Here is a 19,273-nt window from a genome sequence, read left to right as displayed (position 1 = left end):
GCGAGCCCAAAAAAGAGTCTGAATGAGCGAGATATGGCTCTCGGAAGGAAAAATAGAACATCTGGCTTTGACTGCCAAAATAGGAAACTAGACTATAGAAAAAATCAAAAAAACTTGTACCATCATCTCTGTCTCACAACTAGATTTCCGACGCATTTTTTGGATCGAAAAAATACGTCCGTATGTTCAAGTTACGGAAGAAAAACTGATAGGGCCTTCTCATGAAGAGCATATGCTAAAACTAAAACTTGGGAACAATAATCAAGGAAACAAATAACACCACTGCGATCTACTCAAAAAATTATGCACTTTTAAAAAAAGAATCGCCTTGATACGAGGTCGTATGAGAAAGTTATGATCCTCCGAAGTTTCTAAAACGAGAATTGTGCACAGTCACGGCTGAGAATCTGCAATTTCTGAAGAATTCATGCATGAAAATCAAAAAACAACTCCACTAGTGGATAGAGCACAAAAAAATAGCCAAGTTCATAACAAGAATCATCAAAATCAGAGTCCGTATGAGCAAGAATGAGACATTTGAAAATTGCGTTCAAATCTGCGACTGCCAATGGAGAGGGGTATGGCTGTAGCCTTTCATGCCCGATTCTGCAAAATATACAGCTTGCATGCAAAATCTAAAAGATACCCAGATGGTTTTTCGGGGCTGCGAACAAAACCCAAAAATCATTTTTCTTGTTAATGTATAGAAGATGCTGTTGTAGTGTAAATTAGATTCCTTTAACAGTAAAAAATGGCTCCAAAAATAAAAAACCGACCCCAGCAACCAAAATATGACATGCAAATTTTGGATCAACTTCCTAAGTCCATCAATGGCATGCTGGAACCTGCTATACTGATTGAAAACTCCAAATATGCAAGTTGGTTGTTAGATTTGAGATTGAAACCCTAGAGAAAAATCGTTTTTGTTAAAACTTTTCTGATTCTCAGGATCATCTAAAGATGCAAGAGAAGAGCATACTTCATTTTTCAAAAAATTATAATAAAGTTTATTAGCCCCCCCGAATCTCTCAAATAAGGAAACTAAAATCTACTCTTGCACATAGAAAAGCTTTGACACCATGTTAGAATATGATAAGATTAATAACCCAGAAAACTAGTGCAAAGAATAAATATCTAAACTATGAATGCAAATGCTACAAAATCAAAATAGCATCATAGAGTTAGTCTCCAAGAGAGTAATGCAAATGCTGGAAGCAAAATAGCATTAAGAGGATGCAAAAACAAGAGACACAAATACAAGCCAGGTAGCATGCTTATATAGGCTAGGAAGAGGGAGGAGGTGGCAACACCAACCAATGAGGAGCAACCATCTATCGGGCTAAAGATAGCAAAGTATCTTCCCAAGATAGCTAATGGATGCTCACATGTAGGAAGGTGACACCTCACAACCATTCACCTAATAAGACATGCTTTATTAACCTAAGCGAATGTAGTGCCTACCCTCGTTCACATCTTTTCTGGAAATTGTTATTATTATTAGACTATGATAGACTAGTTTTATGTTGATGGATTAGTGGTATTGTTTTGACACTATGAGACATTATGGATTCAGTGGTTATATGATGAGATCATTTAGATTTTACATTTCATGCATACATGATGATCATTATACTGTTTTCAGTTATTATTGATGATTAGATGGATGGTTTATTATCTCATGTGTTTTATTATGGATACTTACCCCATACTTGCATGTGTATGGTGTGTGTGTTTTCTTATTGTATGGCGTTTCTGATGTGGTTAAGGAAGGGAGTCGTAGTCACCTACTTAGTCGGGATCTACATGATGCACCACTTCCTACCATTGTCTATTTAGCTTAGCATTATATATATTGTATGTACATGCATGGTTTTTCTGTAGGTTGCAGGTACCGAGTATCGACTTCCCTGAATTGCCAGGATGAGCGTACCCTATTATACTATCTCAATGATAAGAGAAGGGAGATAAATTCTCAAGCCCAAATCCCAAAACCTTTAAGCCAATTGTCCTAGTGAGGTAGGACAAGTATCTGGATATTTTACCCACCGAATGTGTCGGATGACATGATTCATGATTTTTAACCCTTTAGACTGATTTTGAGTGATTTTCTCTATGATGGGTTTTCATATTTTATCTTGGAGGTCTATGGTGAATTTTCTATTAATTAAGTCTTAATAAATGGATTTAATTAATAAATTAATTATTTGAGAAGATTAATATAAAATATCATGTTATTTGATATTTTGATTGTAACTAATTAAATGTGAATTATTGAGGAAAATGAATTAAATAAAAGAAAATTAGAAATTAAAATTAATAATAATAAAAAAATAATAATAAAGTAATAAATAATAATAAAAAATAAAAGTTATAAAGTTAAAATGAAAGTTATAAATATTTAAATATAAATTATATAAAAAGTGAATTGGAGTTATAAGCTTGCATGGGAATTAACGCACTTCTCTATTTCTCATGTTTCAACAACACGGGGGTTAGTACATCAATTAAGCACATGGTGTCTACAACCCTAAGGCTCATCTTGAAGGTTGGAAAAGACCCATGCTTAGTTGGTGACACCTTCCAACTGTTTCTAGAAGCATTCTAGAGGTTTCCTGAAAGCTCTTTATATTCAGGCATTCATAGAAGCTTAGACATAGCGTTGGGAGAGCAATTGGAGCATTGGAGGACTCGAGAATTCTGAAGAAGGGAGGAGCTTGCTCTGTGAATTTTTTGAGGAAGAGTGATTTAGCATCAGAATTCGGGTAGATTCTTGTAATTTTACTTATGCTATTTTCGCATCATGCATTCCCTGTCTTCTTCGTGTCTTCCATATGTCTTCTGAGAAGTTTCATATTTATATGCATTCTCAATGTGGGTAGATTAATTTAATTGGAGAACTTTATATGCATCCTATAATGCAAATATCTTATTCTTGATTGTAGATATAATCTTTGTAAAAAAACATACATGGTTATATATTCAGACCTGCATACATATACATATATATAAAGATATATTTATATATATGCATATGTATACATTTATTATGGATCTATTATAAAATTTGAATATATATATACATACATACATACATACATACATATATATATAATGCACCGAATTGAGCGATTAATAAAATCGCAGTGGAAAATTTATTAATTCGCATTGCGATTTATATCGCATGGAACAAAGTTTATATATTATATGCCGTGGGCATGTTTCGTACCCTACATCGGTGGAAGGCAGAGGTCTGCCATCGCAGGTTTGCGGCGACAGGGGTAGTACGTACCCGCTGTCAGCGCAGTGCCTGTGACCGCAGGTACTACATACCACAATGAGAGTTGGGGGGGTTTTAATTGATGTTTATGTTATGTAAAATAATAATAATAATAATGTTTATGTTAAAACGTTTATATACAATCGATTCTCATATGGTGTCAATCGAAATTGTTAATTCGATTTTATGAAAACGTATTTACATATGTATGTATATATATGTACGTATATATATGTGTGTGTGTGTGTGTGTGTGTGTGTGTGTGTGTGTGTGTGTGTGTGTGTGTAAGTATGTTATTTGTAAATTTAAGGTATTATTTGATCAATGATTTATATTGATGGTTTATTTTCATAAAGGTGACTTTTTAATAACTTTCAACTATTTAATAATTTAATTGTTTTAAATTATTAAATAAATAATTGATAGTTTGGTGGGGAATGTATCAAACAAATGTTATTAATTGGAAAATGGATTCTTTTAGTTCTAATAAGGAAACTTTTATTTATCCAGAACAATATATGTGTTCCTCCATTCATTCTTCAAACTTGGAAACATAAACTGAGATCTTTACATTTAAATTCAAGCTGTAAAACCAAAACATGTGTCTACATGTATTCTTTATGCTATTGTTTTGGGTTTTGGGTTGACTAGTGTTGACCAGTATAGGACGTCTACCAGAGGCTTGGGGGTTATGTGATTGTGGTGACATGATGATATTTTGATCTCGATCTTTATAAACGCAACCATGGTTATGTGATGGAATGCTCTATGTATTGGTTGTGATTATTGATTGTTATAGTTGAGATTCTTATGTATGAGACACTTGACTTAACCATTATTTTGGTCATCGATCAGTTATCCTTGGTTATTTTTCTAGTCGCGATGATGGGACTGTTATGTGGATTTATTTTGATGATGTCATGATGTGACATGTTTGACTCAACCATTTTTGGAGTCTTCGTTCAGTATGATTGAGATATATATATTTTGGTTATTGAGAACCATTGGATATTTGATTATCAGTGATACTTCAGTTGCCAATAGAGAGCTGTTGTGTTCATGATTTTCTATGGTTGTTAGCTCATGGAGATTTGATGCTTTTATGCATATTTGATGATTTTGTTATGGATTATCTTTTGTGATTTTGAGATTTATGAGTCCATGAGCATTAGGGTAGGATATCTGCATGTAGTGACGGGAAGTGGCTTGCAATGGGGGCCGGGGCCCTAAGAGGCTGCCAGGGTAACTCATTGTAAGTTGGATTAATAAGTGATAACATTCACACCTAATACTAACTGAATGAACCTAAAAAGATAAGTGTTTTGTTCTCGCCCATGCCTTGAGTGCTTGTACAGGCTAGGATGGGAGCAGTGAGACGCATGGTTGCGACCTTACATTCTGTAGTATGCCTCGTCAGTATGAGAGGATACTAGTGGCCACATAAAATCAGTATGGACCCATGGAGTTTAGCTAACTGCCAGGGTAACTTGTACGTGATAATTGCGATGACACTTTCCCGCTTGCATAGTAGGTTCCTACATGTCATTGTGTGCCTCTGGGATTAGATGTTAGATTTTGTGTTTGGAACCTTTGAGTTAGTATACTTTTAGGATTCTTGGACTTATAGAGATATGTGCTATGTGATTTTGATAGCCTGCTTGGGACTTGAGATTATCTCCTTAGCACGGTGGGAGTGGACCACTTAGGTACCATGTGGTCGGGTGGTAGTGTATTTTCCACTCTTATCATTTTGAGATTCATTGAGACATCGTGGCTGATGCGTCCTTCATGATGGTGGATATGTATCATTTTTCATTGATGATTAGCATATGTTAGATGATGTTATCTTATGCTTTTATTTGCATGTTAGATTACTTTCTACATATGATGTTGTATTTATTAGTAGTGACATTCCTACTAGGTAATACCGATGATCTCTTCGATAATTTGGAATGTTACACATGGAGGGATGGCTAGGATCCATGATGGTCTAATGATGCTATTGACGGTTGGGAGGAACCGTGCACTTAGTTTATTATGTTTGATCTTTATGATAGATATATATGTTCTCTATGATGTTATATCATGTGATTATCTCTACTTTGATGTATCATGGATTAGAATAGGATGATGTACCTTATTGTATGTATGTATATTTTTGAGCTTGTCATACCCTGTGACATGTACAGTGGATGAATGAGCATTTGAAATGTAATGTATAGACATTGGACTTATCATTTCATGAGGATGTTGTACTAGATGGATTCATGTATGTGATTCAACGTTAAGGGATCTTAAAGAATGTAATCTGTTATTTATGTTATGTTTAATTTCAGATGGACATTGCTATTGCTTCCGTTATTGTGCATAAGTTTTATGTGATATTTACTTTCATGGAAAAAAAAAAATGCTACTAAACTTAGTGAAATTCTAGGTTAATTCTTTGGATCCCTTGGTGGGGCATTACATTTGGTATCAGAGCTCGAGTTTGTACATTGGGAGCTCTGGGTATTCTGGAACAACTAGGACTATGAACTACTAAGTGTAACTTTCCAAACTTGATCTAGGTGAATTGAAACAGGACTCAAACTGTTACTTGAGTATTTTTCATACTTCAACACTTAGTTTCAAAACTAGAAATTTTCCTTAAACCTAGACATAGAACTGAACTTAGTACCTTGTACTATTGTAGGATGGTATCTGGGACTAGGTCTTCTGTTAGAGGCCATGGTAGAGGCTGTGGTCATGGCAGAACTATCAGTGTGCATGAGTCTGCCCATTAGGGATCGGCTCATGTAGAGAGCACGGAAGAGCACTCTAGTAGGCAGCAGGAAGAGATCCGTAGAGAGGACCAAGCTGAGTCTGAAGAGGTCAGTTTGAGGCAGATGATACAGACTATTCTAGAACGTCTACCTCCTATTCAAGAACAACCTAAAGTGCATCAGACAGAACAAGAGCATAGACCCAGATCTAGAAGTCCTCGAAAGGAACGTCAGAGGTCCATTGTGTCCACTCAGATGAAGGATCTTTCAAGATCCAAGGTTAAGCCTTTCAATGGGCAAGGTTCTGGTTATGTGGCTGAGTAGTGGCTTATTTCTCTCGACAGGATTTTTTCCATCCAGGAGTTTGACAACAATGTTAAGGCAAGGTTTGCGATCACTAATCTAGAGAATTTTGGGGCCACTTGGTGGACGATAGAGGAGAAGAAGTTGGGAATCGATATGAGCAGTGTTACATGGAAATTATTCCTAGAGAGTTTCCGTGAACGATTCCTACCAGAGGAATGGAAACAACAAAGGGCTGATGAATTTCATAATCTCAGACAGTACACTTTGTTAGTGACCGAGTATGAGCGTAAATTTTATGAGCTTATGCCTTTTTCAGGGTTCAGTGAAAATTTAGCTTAGTTGACACAACATTTTATTAGGGGTTTGAATAACCGTATTATTGGAGGAGTTAAGGTATTTGAGCCAAAAACCCTCAAGGATGCAGTGCATCGAGCTATCCTTGTTGAGCAAAGTGTCAACCTTGGTCAAGGTGGTTTTGTAGGAGCGCCAACAACATCCGGATCTAAAAGCAACTACAATTTAGGTGGTAACAAGAAGTTTTCTTTCTCTAAGGGGAAACAGTATCAGCAACAGTCTTAGCAGACACAACAATAGAAGGGCTCAAATTCTCAAGCTCAAGGCGGTGGCAAAGGTTCTAACACCAAGAACAATCGCAATGCTCAATGCAATAAACAGAATCAGACCAATCAACCAGCTCAGAGTAGCCAGTCTTTTGTGAGCAGGAACAGTCGTCAGCAATCTAATGTACCACCTATGGGAAGAGGTTTTGGCAAAAATATGGAATGCTTTTCATGTGGTCAGATTGGACATTATGCAGCTCAGTGTCCTCAGCGAGCACCTCAGTTTTCAGGACCTAGACCCACAGTTTCAGAGCCTACAGTTGGTGATGCAGGTAGAGCTCATAGAGTTTTTGCAGCAGTTGATCAGCGTCAGGCAGATCATCAAGGAATAGTGGTTGAGACCACATGTGCTATTAGAGGTATATCTCTTTCAGTATTGTTTGACTCAGGAGCTACAGATTCATTTATTTCACCATCTATAGTTTCTAAGTGTAAGCTGGATGCGGTGAAGCAAGATCGTGGTTGGCAAGTGGAACTAGCCTCAGGCATTAAGGTCTCCACAGATTCTGTAGTTCATAAGTGTGGGCTTAGTTTAGGAAGCTTCGGTACAGCAGTGGATCTTCGAGTCACACCCCTTGGTTCCTATGATGTGGTTTTAGGCATGGACTAGCTTGGATCTCATAGAGCCAATATAGATTGTAGGAAGAAGATTATTATGTGCCAAGATGACCAAGGGAATGATGTGCAGATAGTTGGGATACCGAGGCCTATATCTTTGCGGATGATTTCTGCTATGCAATTGAAGCGAAGTTTTCGTAAGGGATGTCAGATATTTGCTGTTATGGTAAATGATCTTGATGAGGAAGATTCCATGAGGGAGACTTTAGATCACCTGATTTTGCAGGAGTATGCAAATGTCTTTCCAAGTGAGATTCCAGGCATGCCTCCAAAGAGGGACATTGATTTTAGTATTGATCTGATTCCTGGAGCGGAGCCTATCTCTAAAGCTCCTTATCGCATGACTACTCAGGAATTGGGTGAGCTACGTCTTCAGCTAGAAGAACTTCTGGCCAAAGGGAGCATTCGACCTAGTGTATCACCATGGGGAGTTCCAGTGCTCTTTGTGAAGAAGAAAGACGGTTCTTTGCGCCTTTGTATTGACTATAGACAGTTGAATAAGGTGACTATTAAGAATAGGTATCCTTTACCTAGGATTGATGACTTATTCGATCGGATCAAGGGAGCTATAGTATTCTCCAAGATTGACCTTAAGTCAGGATACCACCAGCTTCACATTAAGGAAGCAGATATTCACAAGACTACTTTTCGAACTCGTTACGGGCATTATGAGTTCACAGTGGTACCTTTTGGATTGACTAATGCTCCATCGGTTTTCATGAGTTTGATGAATGGTGTGTTCCGATCTTATTTGGACAGGTTTGTACTCGTGTTTCTTGATGACATATTGATATATTCTAAGACTTAGAAGGAGCATGAGGAACACCTGCGGTTGGTTTTGCAGTGTTTAAGGGACAATCAGCTTTATGCTAATGCAGCTAAGTGCGAATTCTTCAAAATGGAGATTCAGTATTTAGGGCATGTCATTTCAAGTGATGGTATTTCAGTGGATCCTGCAAAGATTCAGGCGATAATAGATTGGCCGACATCGATCCTAGTTTTGAATTCTAATCCATTGATGATTCGGGGTGATATAGCTTCGAGTTAGAGCACCATGATCACAAGTACAAGTCTCATGCAAGGGTAGGAACTTAGTATGCATGAAGGGGTTATCTTGGAGCCATTGCTCTTCCTAGAAATCAATGGTGTTTCCATTCCCCACAATCCAATGACAACCCATCTTCAACATTTTCTATGTGTGCACCACATTGTTCCAGATTTTAGAACCTAGGGGGAGAGCATGGGTCCCTAGGAAGTGATGAAATGGTCCCCCTCCCAGGTACTTGACCTTCACAATGTTACACCAACTTCCCTGAGAATTCAACAATCTCCAACCAATCTTGGTTAGGAGGGCCTTATTCATATGTCCTATCCTTCTTATATTCAAACCCGCAAGGGTCTTAGGGTGACAGACTTTATCCCATCTCACCAAGCTCATCCGAGACTTCACTTTAGTGCCAGACCATAAGAAATTATGTTTAATTTTTTTCAAGAATATCTCTAAATCTACTAGGGAGTTCAAAAATAGAGAGCAAGTACACTGGGATGCCTTACAAAGAAGCTGAGAGAAGTTGGTGTTTCCCCACACTACTTAGGATCTTTCCTTTCCAACTTGTCAACTTTCTCTGGAAGCGTTCAACCAGGCCATTCCAATACTAATTGGAGACCTCTTTAATTGAGAGCAGTAGACCAAGGTAAGTATTCGGGAGAAATGCCTCCTGGCATTCTAGGATTCTGGCCACCTTTTATCTCAGACTAGCATCAGTGTTGAAAAAATACACTTTACTTTTTTGATAATTTATGTATTGCCCAGAAACCATTGTATACTAATTTATGATAGCTTTCCACTCCCTGGCTTCATGAATAGAAGAGAATCCAAATAAAAAGGTGTCATCAACAAATTATTAGATAGTTTGTGGTGGGCACAGGGACGTAGGTTTTACTCCTTTAATTCTACCAGAGTTAGTCATGGACACTAAATTTCTGCCGAGGACTTCTGCCACAATGATGAATAGGTAAGATGATAGGGGGTCACCTTGAGGAAGACCTTGAGAAGAAGAAAAGAAACTACCAAGAGCCCTGTTAACAAGCACTGAAAATGTGACAATGTTCACCGCATTTTTTGATAATTTTGATAACATTCTAATTGAGAATAGCAAAAAGAAAATCCCTCTCGACCTTATCATAAGCTTTGGAAATGTCTAGTTTAAGGGCCATACCTGGGTTCGTGCTCTTTTCCATAGAATGAATTACCTCATGTGTGGTTATCACCACATCTTAAGTTTACTATATAAAGTTTTTTTAATTAATTAAATAAATGATTTAAAAAAAGAAAAAAGAAAATATTGAGAAACTATTTATTTAATTTTTAGTATAAAAAGTAATCTTAAATTTAGTATACAAAAATTTGAAGATATTATTATATTTTTTAATAAAGTGAAGATATTGTCATTGCATTTATATTTTTTCTATTTCATTTACTCAAAAGTATTATTATTTTTAAATTAATAATTTTTTTAATGATTATTTTAATTAATTAAAAAATAAATATTACATATAATTTTATTATTGTTAAAAGAATAATTAAATTTTAAAAAATAGTGTTCATTTACCAAGAAAGCATACAAATGTTTTTATACTATCATTTTATTTATAGTTTTAATATATTTGAGTTAACTTTATAGATTATGATATTATTTTATACAATATTATTAATTATTTTAATTTATAAATTGATTAATAAAAAAAGTAATGAACAGATATTTCAACCGCAAAATGATTTTATGATTTTCTAAAAGTTGCTTTGTAGTTTTTAAATTAGTTTAATGGTACAAAAGGGCAATCGACTAATCATTTTCTGATGTGTATAAAGAAATAGCCTTTTCTTAAGCTTCTTGAGATTTTACGTACACTATCAACAGGATACACAAAAATGTTGACCAAAACAGTTATTACCGAATATTTTAAATTTTGTTCTTACACTCGTGACAAGAAGATTGAACTTCCATAATCAACTACTGGACACGCAAAAATCTTAACCGAAAACGTTAGCACCGAATATTCTAAATTTAGGTTTTTATAGAACTGACGAAGAAGCAAAACGCATAATGTTTAATTGAGATCATGCGTGGTGTAACTTGAGTATTCATTGATGTCGATGACTGGCATATTCTCAGAATCCACAACGACAAACAGATTCCTGATCAGACGGCCGATCCATTCCAACTGCAAATCAACATTCGTCTTTGTAACGTATCACATGATTTTACTACTGCCGGATGATGCTGCTTTCTCCTGGCCTCCTATAAATTACAATACCAATATCAGCCAAGTTCAATCAAACTGGCTTGAATTTTGTTATAAATTCAAGTCTTCCATTTGTGTTCAACATGTCAAAGCAGCCAAGCAACATGTTCATTTTGCAGAAGCTGCTGATCATGTTAATTCTTTGCCATTCACTCATCATTTGTGGGGCAACGGACGATGCACTCAAGGTACATAAAATCTATCCAAAACATTCATTATTCTTTCCATTGAGGGTTTAGGGTTTTTACAGCACTGCGAAATTCTAAGAGCAGATGGTTGGAATTACAGCATTATATTGTGTACATGGGTGATGTCACCCATCCTACTGAAGAAGCTGCAATATCTTCCAACCAAGAGCTTCATGCCAAAGTGATTACGGCAAGGTTTGATCACATTCAATATTAATTGGTTTTGGTTTTGCTTGTTTGTTATTTTTTATATTAAAATATATCACTTTGGTTTTAATAGAGTGAGGGTATGATCGTTTTAGCTAATTTTTCACTTAAGTAAGTTTTATATGTACCCAAGGGTCAATAAGTGGTCATTTAGAATTGTACGATATAACCATCTTAAAAATTTGCATATTTATACATAAATGTTCTAATAGTTGTGTAAGTACCAATAAAATTGCACAACTCTTTCACTTAGAATTTGTTTGGAGTACAAATGGATAGTAATATGATGTGAAATTTATTAATGAATTTTTATTATTTTCTTTAAAATTAGTAATTGTAAGATTGAATGAATAAGGAATGAATATTTATTCAAATTTGTTTAAGAGATTGATCCAAAACTTATTTATAGATAAGTTCTATTGGAGAAATCTTGATTGCAGATAAACCCCTTAAATAAATTAAAAGTTAATACAAAACTAAAATTACCATCAATTTTAAAATAATATTTGAAATCGATAAGCTCCTTTGTAGCCTCAGTTTCCTCAAACAGATGAATTTAAAAGTAATAGAATTAATCATACTGTGATGAATTTGATGTATCCGATCCTCATTGTGAAATGACTGTGAACAGAGTCGGGGTAAATTATGGTATAATCCATCATTATGCCAAAAGCTTCAGAGGGTTTTCTGCACTGCTAACTCCCGAGGAAGCCACTTCTCTATCAGGTGATGATACGACATGGGTGTAATCGAATTTAGCTTCAGTTGAAGAACACGTTGTTAAAATATTTCAGAATTCTTTTTATTTATATAACTCTAGTTTCTTCTTTTATTTATTTAGAATACAAGATTTTTAGAAGGCTTTAGACAGATCTGAAATCTCTGTATAATTAAATAATCACAATTCCCTTATTATCAGTTACTCCGATCTTTGATTATTTGATCTATAAGCTCTTACAATCTTTTAAAGTCAGAAAAAATGATTTATGTTTCAAATTTTTGTTGAAATCGAGTCCAATTATTGCAGAAATGGATGAGGTGATTTCAGTTTTCGAAAGCAAAACACGCCGCGTTGATACAACGCGCTCATGGGAGTTTACGGGCTTAGATCAGCCCAACTATGTGGGTAAAAGCATGTACTCAGATGATTACGTTAAGGCTCAATCAGATGTTATCATTGGAATTATTGATGGCGGTGAGTTCTTTTAAGTAGTTTATCATGATTCATATAATAACATAACTATCAATCAGAAACGGTAAAAAGAAACTGAAAATTAATTTCCTTGTATAACATCCATGGTGAAGCGTTGGACAATATAAATGTAGGTGTTTGGCCAGAATCAAAAAGCTTCAGCGATGCCGGTTTGCCGCCAGTACCAAGTCGCTTTAAAGGAACGTGTCAAACGGGACCTGACTTCGATGCCAACCATTGTAACAGGTTAAATTTTAGTCTGTATCAATTGGGTTTTCAGTCAACTGTATTTTTATACAGTGCGCGGTGCTATTTGCTGTATGTTTCAGGGATAGTGTATGGTCTTTGTCCCATATTCTTTTTTCCTAAAATGTCAATTGATATTTAGTTGTTAGGGTGTTTTATTATTGAATTATTGGAATTCTGATGATCGTTTTTTCAATTGTGGTTTATTTTCTAACATTTTGTTTCATTTAGAACAGAGAATAAAAATCTTAGTTTTATCTATTACATATTTTAGCTTGACCTAGTATTTAACTTAGATGCAAAAGATTTGAGTTTTTTTTTTTTTTTTGGTTCATATTGATTTATCTTTAATTTGATGTCTATCATTATAACAGATGAAATCTGAATTAGTAATGATGGATCTACTAGTCAATTGATGATAATTTCTCTTAATAATTAAAAATAGCGAGAATTTATTGAGACATTATCTGTGACATATTTAAAAAATAATCTATTGTCTTTTTTCTAGTAGTTTTCCTAAAATGATCATTTTTTTGGTAATAATAATCTTTAAGTATGATACATTCAATCATAAATCTTTGATTTTCTATTTGTTCTTAGGGATAATTTTTTCAATTCTTAGGAATAATTTTTAAAATTTTGAGTGTGTTTTGTAACTCAATTTTCAAACTCACTCTCTACCCACATTATAAGGAATTTAGATTTAAACTTTATACTACCCAATAAATCTTTGCATACACCAAATTAAACACAATCAATTTATTCATGTGCTAGTGGTTGATTCAACTTTAGTTCAAGTATTTGTAGGGTCAGCACCCTCTTGCAGCTTTTTATAATAAAAAACTTTAGTTCAAGTGTACTTCATTTTGGAACATCCCATTAGATTGCTCAGGGCCTAACTTGAACATAAACCTTGGACTACCCATTTATTCATCTGCTTATGGTTGGTTCAACTTTAGTTCAAGTGTGCTTCATTCTGACACATCCCATTGGTGCTTATGTTCTAATTTGTACATGAATCTTAGATAACTCATTTATTGCTTTTCTCCTAATTGATTCAACTTTAATTTAAAGGTACTTTATTTTGTGACATCATCTTAACTTAAAGATAAACCTTGAATTACCATTTATTACTATGCTCATAATTGTTTGAAGTGACATACCAATGTTGCTCAAATCCTTTTAACTACACTTTTTAACTGAAAATCAATATTGTATTAAACGTTTCATAAATTAATTAGAATTCAATCCTAAGATAATCTACCACTAAACGAGCAATCTTGTTTATGACCGATTCATCTTTAATTCAGATAAAACTCGTTATCCAACATATTTGAACTATTTTAAACTCTAATGAAAATTAGCTAAAACATGTTACCTAACTGGAAATTGAAAACTTGATGCAGGAAAATAATTGGCGCTCGTTTCTATTTCAAGGGGTATGAAGCGGAGAACGGACCATTGGAATCAGATGGAGCATTATTCTTTCGTTCTCCCCGTGATGCAGAGGGCCATGGAGTTCACACGGCCTCCACTGCAGGGGGAGCATTGGTAGATAATGCAAATACATACGGTTTGGGGAGAGGCACAGCGAGGGGAGGTGCTCCCGGTGCTCGCGTTGCCATTTACAAAGCATGTTGGTTCATTCTTTGCAACGATGCTGATTTGCTTGCTGCTTTCAACGACGCCGTAGATGATGGAGTCGATGTCATCTCCCTTTCAGTGGGTTCTGGTCTTCCTCTGCCTCCCTACTTTGAAGATGTTGTCTCCATTGGAGCTTTCCATGCTTTCAGGAAAGGAATCCTCACTTCTGCCTCCGCTGGAAACGACGGGCTGCCCGGATCTGTTGCCAATGTGGCTCCTTGGATTTTCACTGTTGCAGCCTCCTCCATCGATAGGAGCTTCAGTACTAATGTAGTTCTGGCTAACAATGTTGTATTGAAGGTATTTATGAAAAACCCATCCTTTTTCTTATAAAAACACCAAGTCAGACTGTTGGATCAATTGTTGGAGTAATTTAGCAATTTGATTTGTTGCAAATTTATTTTTAGAATTGATTTTTTGAGCATTAATATTTTGGATCACATTTAATGATCAATGAGAGTCTAAAATTTTCTAATTATCAAATTGTAAGTTAAAGAGGTTTTATAATGTCTATTTCTATCTTTGTCCAGGGTTTTGTAAAAGAAATATTGGATAAAGTAGGTTTAATCTTGGAAAAAAAATTCAATTGTTAAAGTGCTTGAGTTGGAGTAGTACTGAAACATGTAACCTTCCAGAAAAAATATCTCATAATTTCAAGAAAACTTTAAGAGGAGAAGATTGGTCAGAAATATAGTCGTATTCTTGATTTACAAGGAAACTAAGAAATGTTATGCCATTATACTAACGTTGATTTAGATAGGATGTTTATAGATTTGACGTATGCTTAGGACAAAGAGACTTCTAGTTCTGGAAGTTCAGGACATGATGAGTCAATCTTCAGTGTTCTTAACCCTTTATAAGGTAGAAAAATAGCAATAGTGCAATAAATAAAGAAATTCATAAAAGATTTAGATGTAATGAATGTTAAGTGTAGCATAAAATAAGGTCTTATGAACTAATTGATCAGATTTGTTTGTATTGAATGTTGATAACAATATCATCAATTAACTTATTAAAAAAAAATTCTCCTACTTATTAATTTACCTTCGAAAGTACAATCTGTTTCAACCCAAATGTGAATGGATTTTGGATTTTGGATCACATGATTGCTTTTCCATTGCAGGGAGGAGCTATAAATCCTTACCCACAAAGTGGATTGACGGATCTTGTGGCTGGAAGCAGCTCTGCGGCCCCTGGTATCTCTCAGACAAATGCAAGGTATGATAAGAAGGAAGAAAATTTATTACTTTTCGTGAATTCTTGTATAGAAATTGTACTCATGTCATACGCAAAATGCCAGTCTCTGCCTGGAGAGCACACTAGATCCTTCAAGAGTAAAGGGAAAGATAGTGGTATGCACAGTATCTGGCTTAACAGATAGGAAAGCATTAAAAGGTGATGTAGTGAAAGAAGCTGGAGGTGTGGGTATCATAGTGATCGACCCATTCAAAAAGGACGTTGTAGTCCAATTTGTAATACCTGGCTCACAAATAGGAGCAGAGCAAGGAGCACAACTAATGGCATACATGGCCTCAACAAAGTAAGCAAACCCTCTCAGTAATTTCAATCATTATTCTGTTGTAAGTGTGCTATGTATTCAGCATATTTCCTTGGAATTCAAGACATGATTTAATAGTCTTATATGGGATCTTTAATTGAAATTGTAGAAGTTTCCTTAATAGAAAGTATAATAATAAACGATGTCCATCTATGATTTCTTATTGTTTGATCGGCTCTTATGATCTGATTGTGATGATTAGAAACCCTAAAGCATACATCAAAACCACATCTACAATCCTGAACATTAGTCCAGCGCCTCAAATGGCAGTGTTTTCTTCTTTGGGTCCCAACAGCTTAACTCCGGACATCATCAAGGTAACCCAATTTTTCATCCAAGTGTTGATTGTATTTTCATACTGAAATTGAGTTTCTTGTTCCAAAGCTCAATTCACTAAATTGTGAGAACAAAAATTTTTGCACGGGTACTTTAGCCCGATATTACAGCACCTGGAGTTAACATACTAGCAGCGTGGTCACCGGTATCAACAAGTTTCTCTGCTAACCGGTCGGTTGATTTCAACATTATTTCTGGAACATCCATGTCTTGCCCACATGTTTCCGGTCTATCTGCTTTTATCAAATCACAGCATCCCACATGGGGCCCTGCTGCAATCCAGTCAGCCATTATGACAACAGGTAATTTTTTTTCAAACAATACTCTTTTGTTTAAATTGATCCTTCGAAATCATATTAATAAATGGGTTTTCACATTTAAAACAAATAGAAATTTAACGAAACTTGATGTTTATGAACTTCCATTACTGACACCCAATACTGATGAATCTACAATACATGTACGCCAGCTTTTGTTACAGATAAGGAAAACAAGCCCATAATCAGAAACCCTGCGGGTAACATAACAGGGCCGTTTGATTATGGATCGGGCCATATCAATCCAATGGCGGCCTTAGATCCTGGCCTTGTTTACGATTCCGATGTGACAGATATGGTAAAGTTTTTGTGTGGCATCGGAGCCACTCCCGCCCAGCTTAGAAATCTGACAGGCGATGGTACAAGATGCATGGCAAATCCTCCCCCTCCATACAATTTGAATTATCCTTCCATTGCAGTGGCAAACGTTAAGGGAAGCACAACAGTATCGAGGACTCTCACAAATTATGGAAGTGGATCATTTGTCTATAAAGCAGTTGTTCAGCCTCCCCCTGGCGTGTATGTTGAGGTGTTTCCCAGTGTACTCAGATTTAATAAAATGGGGGATAAGGTCTCATTCACAGTCAAGTTCAGTGTAATGAAAGCGGCTTCTCAGTTTGTGGTTGGGTCGCTAACGTGGAGTGATGGTAAACACAAGGTCTACTCTCCAATTGCTGTGAACCCAGTTTCAGCTTAGTTGGTTCTTTGGGAAGAAAAATGAGTCCAATTTGTTGTGAGCTGATATATGAACACAACATTGGGTTACAGGTTTTCGTTTAGTTCATTATGGAGTTTTCATGTGATTATTAAATGGTTATATTAATATTGTTTCTATGACCACTTAACTGTCAGCCAGTGATTAAGTTGAGAGAATGATGGGGAGGAAATGTATCTTGACCAGAATTTATAATAGTTGTTTCTTATTTTAAACTATATGTTAGATTACAAGCTTTATAAAATAGAATTTATTGTTGTTTGAAAGACAACTAGCAAGATTTAACATGAAGTGAATTCAACTATTTAATTAAATAAAAAAATAAAACAAGACTAGCTTACAAGATCTTAAATAAGCCTAGTGTAAAACCATTTGTAATCCTAATTCAACTCCTTGAGCATTTTTCACAAAGGAAGTCCTCTTGGAAGGACACACACTTACATCTGAAGTGGTCTCTTCATTGCCTTTTATTGTCTCCTAGAGACTATCCTCCCATTTCCTGCGCTATGCCCCTTTTCTCTTTCACCTGTAAAGTGTTGAAGAAGGGAGTAGTTTTCTCCAACATTTTCTAGCTAAAAGAAATCATGTCCTGCAATTTTTTGTTGTGCTGGTTCTAATTAGTGATGCAGTGCAAGGTAGGAGAATCACCAAAGGAGATGTCCTAGCCCCCAGCAAATAACCACACAACGGAAACACAATAGCAATGCACGATCTGATAACAAATAACAACTCTTTATTCATAAAATAACTATTACATGCAATGTGTCAGGCTATAAGGCCTTCCTGGTTACGACCAAATACAAAGCAAGTAATAGTTCTGCAAGATCCCGCAAGATCCAATTTAAACACTAGCTAGTCCAGATCCACAGTCTGGTAGAAACCTCCAAGATCTCAACTTGTGCTCGCAAGCCACCAAGCAACCTCCTTGTTTCTAAACCACAGCCACTAGCTCTTCTCACAAACTCACAACTCTACCACAATCCTGCTGTAAACTGCCTCAGATTCGACGCTCTATCCACAAACTCAGGAAAACTCACTCCTGACTCCCTCCTCTCCAAGCTTCTACTAAGAAGAGATCACACCTTGAAGCCTTCACCTTCCAAAGCTTGATTAGAAATGCTCATATGCCTTGCTTAAATAGGCACTTACCACCCAACAAATATTAAATGCATGATTTATCCACAACCTTCTAGAATCCCACCTACACAATATCCACAACCTTCTAGAATTTCCACCTACACACCTCGATAAATGGAATGACAACTATTTTTATTTTATTTTTCTATTTATGCCATCTATGCACCTCGAAAATAGAAATTCCTTTTTTTTTTCTTTTCTCTTTTTTTCTTTTTTTTTTAAAAATGATTTTTCTTTCTATTTTCGTCACTTTCTCTCTCCTCCACAATTTTTTATTTTTATTTTTAAATTAAAAAAAAAAAATTTCCCATGCAAGATGCTCCTACATTAGACTCCCTTGGTAGATAGAAAAGTGTGTCCAAAAGAAAGATATACAACCATCTTCATCTTCACCAAAGGCTTCCACCTCAACAGGGACAAGAAAACCACCATGGAAATCCTCCACATCTGCATTACTCTATCAAACACTAGAATCTCAACCATCCAATCAACATGCTCACCCCCAGGAACAAACTGAACATAATACTTCAATAGCAACCCCTCATCCACATCAACAACTAGTGAATCTATACCAATAATAACAAATTCTGCATCAGTAGCAACATGCAGATCTCCATCAACACAAACCAAACTCCCAACACCAACAATTTCATTGCTCACAACAAGATGCTCTGCAACATACAAGCCACCACCAACAACAACTGGATCATCCACGACTGAGTGCTCTGCTATCTCCATGTCAGACTCAACCAACTAATCATGAAAACCAATCTCCATCCCAACATCAACAAGGTTAGGAATATCCTCAGCAACAACCTCTAGTTGCTTTGTATGTTCTGTATCA

General features: G+C 35.7%; 1 protein-coding gene across 1 annotated transcript; it reads left to right on the top strand.

Moving 5' to 3' along the window:
* The first annotated feature begins 3,215 nt into the window (after window positions 1-3,215).
* LOC149531264 (subtilisin-like serine-protease S) lies at window positions 3,216-17,274 on the top strand. The gene is made up of 13 exons (XM_089808309.1): window positions 3,216-3,319; window positions 10,760-10,835; window positions 10,954-11,077; window positions 11,140-11,272; window positions 11,916-12,010; window positions 12,312-12,479; window positions 12,611-12,722; window positions 14,129-14,666; window positions 15,490-15,584; window positions 15,667-15,906; window positions 16,127-16,241; window positions 16,358-16,562; window positions 16,730-17,274. The coding sequence occupies exons 1-13, from the start codon at window positions 3,216-3,218 to the stop codon at window positions 17,272-17,274; spliced, it is 2,550 nt and encodes an 849-aa protein (XP_089664435.1).
* Window positions 17,275-19,273: the final 1,999 nt, after the last annotated feature.

The sequence above is a fragment of the Cupressus sempervirens genome, chromosome 11, assembly GCF_028749045.1.
Source record: "Cupressus sempervirens isolate cs-2001-9-10 chromosome 11, ASM2874904v1, whole genome shotgun sequence".
Lineage (NCBI taxonomy): Eukaryota > Viridiplantae > Streptophyta > Pinopsida > Cupressales > Cupressaceae > Cupressus > Cupressus sempervirens.
Note: the sequence above shows the minus strand (reverse complement) of the source record. Positions and strands in the feature narration are given on the sequence as shown.

Excerpts from the sequence above, each read along its gene's own strand:
- LOC149531264 (XM_089808309.1), top strand. The coding sequence starts at position 3,216 with ATGTTTCGTACCCTACATCGGTGGAAGGCAGAGGTCTGCCATCGCAGG. Across the intron at positions 11,078-11,139 it reads CAACGGACGATGCACTCAAG|CACTGCGAAATTCTAAGAGC; the intron begins GTACATAAAATC and ends GGGTTTTTACAG. Across the intron at positions 16,563-16,729 it reads GTCAGCCATTATGACAACAG|CTTTTGTTACAGATAAGGAA; the intron begins GTAATTTTTTTT and ends CATGTACGCCAG.